The 12,398-nt window shown below is 47.5% G+C and overlaps 1 protein-coding gene across 1 annotated transcript in view; it reads left to right on the forward strand.

Annotated features, from left to right (window-relative positions):
* The first annotated feature begins 4,267 nt into the window (after window positions 1-4,267).
* Window positions 4,268-12,398, forward strand: part of MECR (mitochondrial trans-2-enoyl-CoA reductase) — a 38,250-nt gene continuing 30,119 nt past the window's right edge. The window contains exon 1 of the mRNA XM_051988002.1: window positions 4,268-4,462. Coding sequence (XP_051843962.1) covers window positions 4,290-4,462 — 173 coding nt within the window. The 5' untranslated portion in view covers window positions 4,268-4,289. The remainder of the gene's footprint in view (window positions 4,463-12,398) is intronic.

The raw sequence follows: 12,398 nt of genomic DNA on the forward strand, positions 1-12,398 counted from the left end.
ATTCAGTTCTTTTTAACTCCAAATCCAGGACTTTCTCCACCTTGGTACCGTTAATTTTATTATTATTAATTAATTGTTCTTGCCAACTATGTACTAGTCTCCTTGCCTCCATTAGAGCATCCCCAGCCTAAGTGCCTCCTCATCACCGATTCCTGAGACTTTTTAGGTACAATTAGCTTTTCTTCCTTCTACATCTCTCTTTGACCCAACTCAAAGGCTACCTCCTCTGCTGAAAGGGATTTTCTTTTTCCCTCCATCTCCTCTCTTTTCTAGTCTTCCTCTAGTGCCTCCTGCATTCTCTTATTTTTCTCTCTCAAGGCAATCAGGATTAAGTGACTTGCTCAGGGTTACACAGCTGGACCGTGTCTGATATCAAATTTGAATTCACATCTCCTGTCTGGGGCCAGTGCTCTATCCACCTCACCATTTAGATGCCCTCCTGCATGCTTAAAAAAGCCCTTGGTTCTCAAAGTCCATACTATATAGAATGTTGACCACAGCAGGGCCAACCAAGTTGGAAATACAAGACCAACATGAGCTCTGGGGCAGATGTGGTCCCACCTCTCTGCTCAGGAAGTGAGAGACTCATCTAGCAAAATGTAAACTCCCTTAGAAAAAGAACTGCTTTTCAATTTTGCTCAAGGAATAAACTCCTTTCAATTCTCTTTGCCATTTTATCTTCCTCTCTTTTTTCTCCCATTCTGATTAAACAAAACAATGTCCCAATTATTTTTATCCCTCTACTTTGAATGCATTGAGATAACAACTAGTTAATCACAATTGTAAAGTATCTATTCTAAGTAATTAGCTCTTCTGGGTATTTCTCCAGGTCTGCTCCAAAAGCTTACTATAGTATTTTTCTTTTTTTTTTTTTTCCTTCTTTGTTGTCTTTTTTTTTTTTTTAATTTGGGGTTTTTTTTTCCTTTATAGATTTTTCAGGGACTTCCTGTTTACTTCTGTTTCTCTAAGCCTGAAGCCAAGAGGCAGCTGTAGAAAGACAGCTGGTGTGAGGTTCAAGGACAGGTTTCCAGTCCTGTCTCCCAGACTCCGGTGTGACCTGGAGCAAGACTCTAACTTAACCTTTCTGGATCTCAAGTAACTCAGCAACAAAACGAGTGGGTTGGATTAACTTTTTTGAAGGTCCCTTTCAGCTTTAAATCTTTTTTTTTTGAATAATAGCTTTTTATTTCTAAAAATACATGCAAAGATAATTTTCAACATTCACCCTTAAAAAATAGTGTTCCAAATTTTTTTCCCTTCCTCCTTTTTCCCCCCTCCCCTAGACAGCAAGTAATAGGTTAAATGTGTGCAATTCTTCTAAACATACTTCCACATTTATCTTTCAGCTTTAAATCTATATTTCTCTTCTGAAACGGAATCTCTTCTCCAGGAACTACTCAAAGGGTGAGCCATTAGGCGGCCATCAGTATTGTGCTTAGCCTTGGACAGGACAAAAGTAGCCCAAGATGGGCAGACATGGGTAAGATGCAATCAAAAGGAAGTTTGGTGGGACCATGTTGGACTACTACTTGGGCGACTTGGGGCATGTTATTTAATCTCCCTTGGCCTCAGTTTCCTCCTCTATAAAATGGAGAGAAAATGACTCCAAAATCCCTTTTATGAAGATAAATAAGGAATAATACTTCTTGACACATGGTTATTGTTTTTTCTTCCTTTTAGTAGAGAACCAATGACATCATGAAGTAATGTCTTGACTCTTGGGTGAATGGGATGTACGTAAGGTTGCAGTGGACAAAGTTGTCCGCTCCACTCTCTCTTCCAGAATCATCCTCATGGTAATGGCCCAGGATACGGCGGATGGCCGGGGCCCCTTTGTGTCTAAGCATTCCCCAGCCCCCTTCATGGCCGCCGGAACAAACTGTTCTCATCCTCCGGCTCTGCCAAGGGAAGTCTTCACATGCCTGGGGAGAGGTCCCTCGGACTCCCCCGTGGGCTTGAGACCCCTCGGGTCCCCTGAGCCTGCTTCAGCCGGTCTGCCAGGGCGTGGCCGCTGTGCGCGGGACAGCTTCTGGGAGCCCCCAAGCCCTCCCTCAGAGGGACCCGTCCTCCCCATACACACGTTTGCACACAGTAAGCGCTTAATCAATGCTTGTCACAAGGACGTGAATGAACCAGAGTCAACTAGAAAAACAACTGGGTTATAGGATCACTTACCAAGTCCAACTTCATTTTACAGATGAGGAAACTGAGACCCAAAGAGTAGGTGAACTGCCCGGGGTCATACATACAAATAACGGTACAGACTTGACTAGCTCCGATTCTTCCACAGCAAGGGTCTTTCCTTTGCACCACAGTGCCCCCTAGAGGTAACGGATGGTGTTAACCGCAGCAACGCAAGGCGGCCCTTGAGAGGGAGCGCTCACTCCTGGAAAAATTTCTAAGGGCTGAAATACGGGTCTGACAGCACTTTGTACTCCTCTCCGAAGTTATTCATTAGCTTTGAATTATACTAACCTGCATGAGTATTTACGCATACACAGATACACGTTTATATACAGTAGTGTGCTGGTAAATGTTTAACAACCAGCTGGGGAAGTAGGGGAGAGATGTAGACAAGAAACGCTCTCAAGTTTGAGCTACATTATAAATTTAACATTTTCTCTGTCGTTTTCTCAAGTCTAGACAATCAACAAAACAATAAATCAAGTGTTGATTTATAGGGTGCTTGTTGATCTCCGAAGTGTAAATAAATACTCACTGAAAATCTCACAATCAGCTTTTGTTTTCATTTTGCATTTTGTTTTCATTGAAAATGCTTAACTTCCAGTTGCAGTGTCAAAGGACTGGCTGTAAAGCCCCCTGACTCCCCAGAAGTGTATGTAAATCCCAGTGTCCCTAAAAATGGGGTAAGCCCTGTGGCCATATAAGTCCGTCTCTCCAGAAGTGGTATAAGCCCCCGACTCCCCATGTAAGCCCCCGACTCCCCATGTAAGCCCCCGTCTTCCCATATAAGTCCCCGACTTCCTATATAAGCCCCCGACTCCCCATATAAGCCCTGGGCTCCCCATGTAAGCCCCTGACTTCCTATATAAGTCCCCGACTCCCCATATAAGTCCCCGACTCCCCATGTAAGCCCCCGACTCCCCATATAAGCCCCCGACTCCCCATGTAAGCCCCCGTCTTCCCATATAAGCCCCCGTCTTCCCATATAAGTCCCCGACTTCCTATATAAGCCCCCGACTCCCCATATAAGCCCTCGGCTCCCCATGTAAGCCCCCGACTCCCCATGTAAGCCCCCGTCTTCCCATATAAGTCCCCGACTTCCTATATAAGCCCCCGACTCCCCATATAAGCCCTCGGCTCCCCATGTAAGCCCCCGACTCCCCATATAAGTCCCCGACTTCCTATATAAGTCCCCGACTCCCCATGTAAGCCCCCGTCTTCCCATGTAAGCCCCCGACTCCCCATATAAGTCCCCGACTTCCTATATAAGTCCCCGACTCCCCATGTAAGCCCCTGACTTCCTATATAAGTCCCCGACTCCCCATATAAGTCCCCGACTCCCCATGTAAGCCCCCGACTTCCTATATAAGTCCCCGACTCCCCATGTAAGCCCCTGACTCCCCATGTAAGCCCTCGTCTTCCCAAATAAGCCCCCGACTCCCCATATAAGCCCCCGACTCCCCATGTAAGCCCCCGACTCCCCCAAAGTGGATTAAGCAATAAGGCATACGGGGTCAGACATGATCCACACGGTGACCTCGTTTGTACTTTTTTGTTCTAAGGGAGGCAGAGAGGGGACAGCCTAGAGAAGAGACCGCAGGGAGGGGAAGACCCCAATACAAGTGTTAGACGCCTGCGGGAGTCGCAAGCTCCTTCCGGCTCTCCCCTCCTGGCGCCCCCTCCGGCTGCCCAGTGAGGCGCTGCGCCCTGGCTCTGAAGGCGGGGTCCTGGGCCTCAGTTTCCCCATCTGCCTGATTGGAGGATCTCTGAGGTTCCTTATAGCTCCTCATGTGTGCCCAGGGCTGCTCCAGGACCGATCGCCGAGTCTGGGCTTTAAGGAGGGGTCGGAAGGACGCCTAAAGCCGAGAAAACCTCCTCTTACTAAGTACCTCGGGCTCTCCCAAGAATAACCCGCCTCCGAGACCAGGAGCTCCCTCTAGTGGTCAGGCGCGGCGAGGTCAGAGGCGGCACGGCCCCTTTAAATGGGGCGGAGGGACGGGACCTCGCCGGGGGCGGAGCAGCGACGCACGCGCTACGGAGGGGGCGGGGCACGCCGCTGCCGGGCCAGGGCCGGCGCCGGGCTTGGGGCGCGTGTCTTGGTGACTATGTGGGCGCTGCGGGTGGCTCAGGGACGGCTCCGGCCGCGGCCCCGGCGGGGGCCCCAGCGCGATGCAGTCCGACGCTTGGCCTTCTCGTCCTCGCGCCCCGCGGCAGGCGGCGCCGCCGGGGTCCGGGCGCTGGTCTATGCGCAGCACGGGGAGCCGGTCAAGGTCGTTGAGTAAGAGCCGGGGGGCGCGGGTGTCCGCCCAGCTGGGGGTCGGGGGAGGCCTGAGGGCCCGCCCGGGGGGCTCGGGAGTTCCGCGCAGCGGCTGTTAGGTTCTAGAGCGCGTCACAGCGAGAACGTGCCGGAACCCCAAGGTTCCACGTTCCCAGGCCCTTCCTCGGGCCCCCTCCTCGGCTCTAACGCGCCGCGTTCAGGCATCCCCTAGAGCCCCAAAGTTCCAAGCTTATCCACCTTTAACTTTCAAGTTCCAGGGCCCCATCCAGCAGCCACCCAAGTTCAGAAGCCCCTCTCGTGTCCTTAATGCTCGTGTTCTGAGATCGTTAGAACCTAATCTTCCAGAATCAAAGAACTCTCCTCTAACATTCCGTGTTCCAAGACCCCATTCAGCTCTAGCGTTCCTGGGCCGGAGGACCCACTCTTGTCCTTAATGCTCGTGTTCTGAGATCCGTTAGAACCTAATCTTCCAGAATCAAAGATCTCTTCTCCTCTAACATTCCATGTTCCAAGATCCCATTCAGCGCTAGCGTTCCTGGGCCGGAGGACCCACTCTTGTCCTTAATGTTCCGTGTTCTGAGATCCGTTAGAACCTAATCTTCCAGAATCAAAGAACTCTCCTCTAACATTCCATGTTCCAAGATCCCATTCAGCGCTAGCGTTCCTGGGCCGGAGGACCCACTCTTGTCCTTAATGTTCCGTGTTCTGAGATCCGTTAGAACCTAATCTTCCAGAATCAAAGAACTCTCCTCTAACATTCCGTGTTCCAAGACCCCATTCAGCTCTAGCGTTCCTGGGCCGGAGGACCCACTCTTGTCCTTAATGTTCCGTGTTCTGAGATCCGTTAGAACCTCATCTTCCAGAATCAAAGATCTCTCCTCTAACATTCCATGTTCCAAGATCCCATTCAGCTCTAGCCAGAGGACCCACTCGTGTCCTTAATGTTCCATGTTCTGAGATCCGTTAGAACCTAATCTTCCAGAATCAAAGCTCTCTTTGTCTAGAATTCCATGTTCCAAGACCCCATTCAGCTCTAGCCGGAGGACCCACTCGTGTCCTTAATGTTCCATGTTCTGAGATCCGTTAGAACCTAATCTTCCAGAATCAAAGCTCTCTTCTCTAACATTCCGTGTTCCAAGACCCCATTCAGCTCTAGTGTGCCAAGTTTTGAGATTCATTAGAGGCTCAAAGTTTCATGTTTATTCTGCTCTAACAAGCTCAGAGGCCCCATTCAGCTCTTTGGGAGACCCCATTCACCATTAACTTTCTAAGCTCAGGGGCTCCCTTCAGCTCCAGCCTTACAAGTTCAAAGGCTCCTTAGAGCTCTAATGTTGCATGTTCCCAGTTCAGTGGGTCCATTTCTTTCTTGATTCATTCACTTCTTAGTGTTCCAAGTTTAGAGGCCCCTTAGAGCCTTAATGTTATCTCTTAGAGTTCTAACCTTCCAGCAGTGGGTTCTTTCACCTCTGTTCTATTTTCTGAGGACCCATTCACCTCCAGTGCTCCACTCTCCTGCCTCAATCACCTCTTAATATTCCACACCTTCCCCATTCATTCTTCATCCTAAGTCCCTTATAATTCTCCTCTTTTATAGAACTTTCTAGCTGACATTGTGTTCTAAATGCCCATTTCTGCTGTAATTATATTTTAAGGTGCTTTCCAGCTGTAACTTTCTCTATTCTAAAGTCTTTCCAGCCATAAGCTGCTTTCTAAGCTATATTCTGGTTTTAACATTTGGTGTTTTATAAATAGAGCCTGGGAGAAGGCCCTTTGGGCAATATTGATCTGTTAGGCTAGAGAATGGATCTGTGAAGATAGATCTGTGAGGGCAGGAATCAAAGGTCTTTTTGGAGGCAAGTTTTGCGGGAGGTTATAGCTTTAAGGTGAGGACAAGAATGAGGATTCTGGGGGATGAGGGAGGTTACCTGGGAATGCAGCTCAGGAGGAAGTCACATGGGCCAGGGGCCAAGCTTACTGGATATGGGCTCCTTTGGGGACACTGCAAATCCATGCTGCAGAGCACATCATATTGATTAGTAAAAGGACTGAAAACATTGTAACCCCTTATATTTGTATAGCAATTAGGAGGTTTGTTTTCAAAGGAGGGCAAGGGAAGGAAATGAGCATTTATAATAGCACCTACTCTGTGGAGGGCACTGTGCTAAGTGATGTGTTGTTGTTGAATTGTTTCAGTCAGGTCCAATTACTTGTGACCTCATTTGGGGTTTTATTGGCAAAGACACTGGAGTGGTTTGCCATTCTCCAGCTCATTTACAGGTCAGGAAACTGAGGCAGACAGGTAAAGTGACTTGCCTTTACTCTTGCCAGAATAAAGGTCACACAGCTAGGATGGGTCTGAACCCAGATTTGAGTTCGGGAAGATGCATCTCCCTGACTCCAGGTCCTATTTCTCTCCATTTTGACACTTAGCTGCCCAAGGACTCTACAAATAATATCTCAACTAATCCTCACAACAATCCTGCAAGATAGCTGCTATTATTATCCCCATTTTGCAGTTAAGGAAAGTGAGACAGACTTGCCCAAGGTCACCCAGCGTAAATGTCTAAGGCCAGATTTGAATTGAGGGTCTTCTGGTCTCCAGACCCAGTGCGCTCTATCCACCTCACCACCTAGTTCTCTCTAGTCATACCCTTTGACACATGGAGTCTGTACCATGAGCAATGTCCAGCTCATCAAGGGGGAGCAAATACTTGGCTCTGTCTTGACTGGAAGAGGATGAAGGCAGAATGGACAGTCTGGATGACCCCGGACTCATCAGAAAGCTGCAGCATTTTATTCCATCCAATTTCTTGACTGCTTGGGGGAGATGCTTGACCGCATGGAGCAGATGCAAAACCTTGATGAGAGAAGGTGGACTGCCAAGGAGATGTTTGCTTGTGGCTCTCATTCTAGGAAGTGATGAGTTCATCAAGGCCACAAAATGTTAATTCGGTGACTAATTGTTAGATGGCAAGCTGGCCCTGGAGTCAGGAGGACTTCAAATCTAGCTGTGTGACTCTGGGCAAGTGGCTTAACCCTGAATGCCTTATCAAAAAAAAAAAAATATATATATATATATATATATATATATATATATATATATATAATATATATATATATATATATATTAAAGCGGCAGTGGTTGATAGAACTATGGCCCACAGGCCTAGGATATGAAGTCCTAGCCCTGTGGTCCTGGTCCTGTAGAGGGATGTGGGAAAGGAATGAAAGGGAAGTGAGTTGGTCAATACCCTGATGTTTCAATCCCCAAAGGTCCCAGTGTTGCCATAGGTCGTGCAAAGCAGTCACTCCTCTCCCCAAGCCATCTTGATAAAGGTGTGCCCTGATTCTTTGAGAGTTCAGAGGACAAACTTCCTAAGGGACCAGCACTCTTCTGCTCCGGCCCTCTCTCCACCATAGGGGTACGACCTTCCTCTTTGAAGATCTCTCTCACTGCTCTCATAGAGCCCCATCAGCAGAAGCAGAATCATGGATGGTGTCACAGACAGCATCTCAGAGCTGACAGGGACCTGAGACCAGCTTACACTGCCTAGCACAACAAGGATTCCAGGAGGGGAAGAGAGAAAATTAGATTGTAGAATAGGGAAGAGGAGCACTCTGGCGGTGATCGGGATTTATGAGGCCAGACCCCCGACTTGACTGTTGTCATAAATCTGTACATAGTTCATTATAGCTATTCAGGAAGGCCATGGGGGCTGCAGGAGGACAGAAGTGAAGTGGAACCAGAGCAAGGAAGCCTGGGAATGCCTCAAAAAAGAAGCAGGTGGTTTTAAGTTGGGTTTTTTTTTTTCTTTTTAGTTAATAGTGATCTATTTTCTGTCTCATTTCCCCCTTTGAAAAAGAGAAAACGAGGGGTAGCTAGATGGTGCAGTGGATAGAGCATCAGCCCTGAAGTCAGGAAGACCTGAGTTCAAATCTGGTCTCAGACACTTAACACTTCCTAGCTGTGTGACCCTACAAGTCACTTAACCCCTATTGCCTCAGCAAAAAAAGAAAAACTTAGGCATAATTCAGAAAACCAAATCCCCTTATCAATGCTGTCCAAAAATATGTGTTTATTCTGCATCTTGAATCAAAGGACGGGTCTTGTGCTCTGTCTCAGGCTCTCTGTGTAGAGTTCTTAAGTCATCCTTTTACCTTCATAATGTCATTGTTATTGTAGAAATTGTTCTGCTAGTTCTGCACACTTCCATCTGCGTCAGTTTGTACAAGTCTTCTCAGTTTTCTCTGAAACTGCTCTTTTTATCATTTGGTGAGAAGAGCTGGTTTTTGAGCAGTTTTGAAAGAAGGGGATAGAAGGAAAGGAAAGGAGAATATGGGCCAGTCATTTGCTACTCCCTGCGCAGATCGCAGTTGATCCTCACCATGATCATGAGAAATAAGTACAGTTTTGCATTTGAGGAAACTGAGACTGATTTAATTGACTTGCTCAGGCTCACACATCTAAAATCTGAGGATGAATCTGAATTCATGTTTTCTTGACTCCGGGTCTGTCTGCCTCTACAAGGAGGGATGTGTTTTGGTTGAAAGTAAGTCAATCAGCAGTCATTCAGCAAACCCACATTGTGAGCACTAGGGATAGGAATTCCTTGCCTTCAAGGAACTTGTGTTTCAATGGGGTAGGTGACAAAAGTTACACACACACAAAAAAAAAAAAATACACAATATATGTGTCTCCTGGGTGCTAACTATAGTAATAGACATGTGGCTTAGGATACAGAGGATTTTTGAAATAGGGTAGTTTGGGGAGGGAATTCCAAGAAGCAGAGGTGAAGAGGAAGTGCATTTCTGGGGTGATAAAGGCCCTGAGAATGGAGATGGAGTCACTTGTGTGCAAAATGGGGAACAGGCTCACAGCTGGGTCACAGGGTTCATCGGAAATGAGCTGAGACTGGCCGTGGACCCCCGAGGCTGGGAGAGGTATAGGAGTGAGGGAGCAAGAAGAGGAAGGATGTGAGATTAATAGGAAGAGAAAGTGCTTATTTGTTCTCATTTTGCACAAGTTCTTCCTTTGGAGGAGAAATAGAAAGCTAGAAGAAGCTGGTGAGCTGCTCTCATTTCATGCCCAGACTCTCCCTACTTAACTCTTTCCTATGGATGAGCAGAACTAAGCATTCCTTCTTTCTCCCACTGCTCCTGAACAGAAGCTCTGTTCTGAGATGAGCCAGGATCCAGCTCTTTCCTTGTCACTGAGGCTGAAAGTACAATGTCATGTGGGATATGGTGTTTTGAGAATGACCTCAGCCCCAGACTCCACAGGAGCCCACAAAAGCTCCAGCTCAAAAGCTAGGGAAGCCCCTAGGAGAGCAGGCTCTGGCTCTCAGCAGCTGCATCCGTCCCAAGATTTCCACAGAATCCCAAGCAAGGGTCCCAGGAAGAGCTGGGGTGCTCATATTTGTAGTGCACTTTACATACATCCCTTGAGCTTCACAGCAACCTGATGAGGCAGACAATATCCCCATTTTTAAAATAGGAAAAAGGAGGCACTTTGAGATGAAGTAACATGGCCAAGATCATGAAGCATCAGAGGCTGACTTTGAGTCCAGATTTCTTACTCCAAGCCTAACAAGTTTTTAAAAATGTTGTTGGTGTTTTTGGTGAACTTATTCATCAACAGTAAACAAAAATCCCATGTGTAAAGGACAGCTCTGAAAGCTGTAAGAATTCTTTTTGATGAAATGATAAATCATGATTTTTGAAGACCAAGAGGGGATGGATTGGAAGAGCAGAATAAGATATTTACATTTCTTAGACATTTTTCTTAACTTTGTTTGTTGCAAGGATTTTGCTTTCCTTCAGGATTATTATTGAGTTCCCCCCCCCCCCCAATGGAGGGTTAAGGAGAGAAAATATTTCTGTTCATTAAAAATTTGTTATTTAAAACTGCAAAGAACAATGGGAGTGTACATGAACTAGGAGCTTTTGTTACATTGGTTTTTTAAAAACATCAGTTAAATTTAATACAGTAGTAACAAAATTGTCCTGTTTTTGTCCCTGTCTGTTCTGAATTTTCTCATTTTCTTCCTCTGAATGTTTAATTTCTACCTCTTTTTTGGCATCTCTAGCGCTTCCCACTTATTCACTTTCTTTCACTTCTCCCCCCAAGATCTGCCCGCTAGTTCTCTTTCCAGAAGCCACACGTTTGTTCTCCAGAGTGCTGCTGGTCAGGGAGCCTCTCTCCACCAAAGAGAAGCCTCTGCTCCCTCCAGATTTGGAGACAAGGAGATGAGAAAGCACACCTCCTTCTTCCTTTCCACGGTACTAAGATTTTCATTTGCTCAGCATCCCAGAGGGTCATGGTCTTCTGGCCTGAAAGGGGGCAGATAAGTGCCATTTCAGGCTCAGTTCCTAAAATGAAGCAATGTATCGCTTGGGTGCCTGCCCGCCTTTGCTCTGAACCAGCTGGAACAAGTTAGGAAGTTGAGAGAGCCCCTGGTAAAAGAAGCAGTGTAATTAGTGGTCTTTCAGCGCCTCTGCAAGGGCTCTGATTGCCCCTAGGTAACTATTCATTTCAAGATTAATGCTGTGTTTGGAGCCAGAGATCAATGCAGGTGATCTCAGACGGTGTTTTGTTTATAGTGCTTAAGCCAAAATTATAGTACTTTTATAAGAGGCAAAAAGGATTGCTGATTTTCTGATATGAGGCTTTTTTGAGTACAGTTGTAAAAGCTAAAGATGCTTATTTTCCTGGAAGAACATGGGTAGCTTCCAGTAGGGGAGGTAACCTAAGAATGTAGGTCCTCCTGCCTTAGTTTCTTCATCAGGGAAATGAATTACAGACCTGGGTTCAACTCATTTTATAGCTGAGGAAACAGAGAAGGAAAATGATTCAGCCAGTCCTGCGAGAGCTCATGGCGCAGCTGGCACTTGGACCTTAGGCCCCTAAATCTCCTCTTTAGGGTCCTCCACCCTCATTGTGGCTCCCTCCCCAGGGAGCTGAGCGAGGGAAAAAGGAGTTTTCCAAATGGCCGGGACAGATCAAAACTCTTCTCTGTGTGTGTGTCTCGCTCTCTCTGCCCCTCTTCTCCTTCTCTTTCTGTGTCTCTCCCTCTCCCCTCCCCATCTCTGTGGGTGTCTCTTTATCTCTCTCTCTCTCCCTCTCTCTCCCATCCATTCTGGCTCTGTCCATCCCTCTGTTTTCTCTGTGCTCAGCACAGTGTGTTTCTTATATCAGACACTTAGCATGAATCAGCTGCATGTGGAATGAATGACTCCCCCAGTGGAAAACTGGAAAACAGTAATGATAATAACAATAGTATCTAACATTTATGTAGCACTTATTATGTACTTTCACTGCTTTCAGTAAACATTATCTCATTCGGTCCTCATGATAACCCTGGGAGTTAGATGTTCCCCATTCCACAGCCGAGTAAACTGAGGCACACCAAGGCTGGGTGACTCGCCTGGGGTCACGTGGCAGAGCCCTGATTTCAGCACCCTGGCTGGGTGCACCACGCCCCCCCTGGCCAGCCTTGTCCACTAGGAGGTTCCTGTAGGGCCTTCCCCAGGAGGAGGGCGGCTCTGTCTTCACACAGACTTCCAGGGCTGGGGTTCGGTTGTGCTGGGTCAGAAGGTCTTCTTGGTGCACTTTGAGCCTCATAGCAGCCACAGGCAGTGTAGGCCCTGGCACAGAAGCCAAGACTTGGGTATCTTCCTTCCTGGTAGGGGGCCTCCCTCAGCATGTCCCTCCCTCAGCATGGCCTCCCTCAGCATGGCCTTCCCTCAGTGTGGCTTCTTCAGCATGGGCCTCCCTCAGTGTGGCCTCTCTCATCGTGGCCTCCCTCAGCATGTCCCTCCCTCATCGTGGCCTCCCTCAGTGTAGCCTCCCTCAGCGTGGCCTCCCTCATCGTGGCCTCCCTCAGCATGTCCCTCCCTCATCGTGGCCTCCCTCAGCATGTCCCTCCCTCATCGTGGC

Source organism: Antechinus flavipes, chromosome 3 (genome assembly GCF_016432865.1).
Source record: "Antechinus flavipes isolate AdamAnt ecotype Samford, QLD, Australia chromosome 3, AdamAnt_v2, whole genome shotgun sequence".
In the NCBI taxonomy this organism is placed as follows: domain Eukaryota; kingdom Metazoa; phylum Chordata; class Mammalia; order Dasyuromorphia; family Dasyuridae; genus Antechinus; species Antechinus flavipes.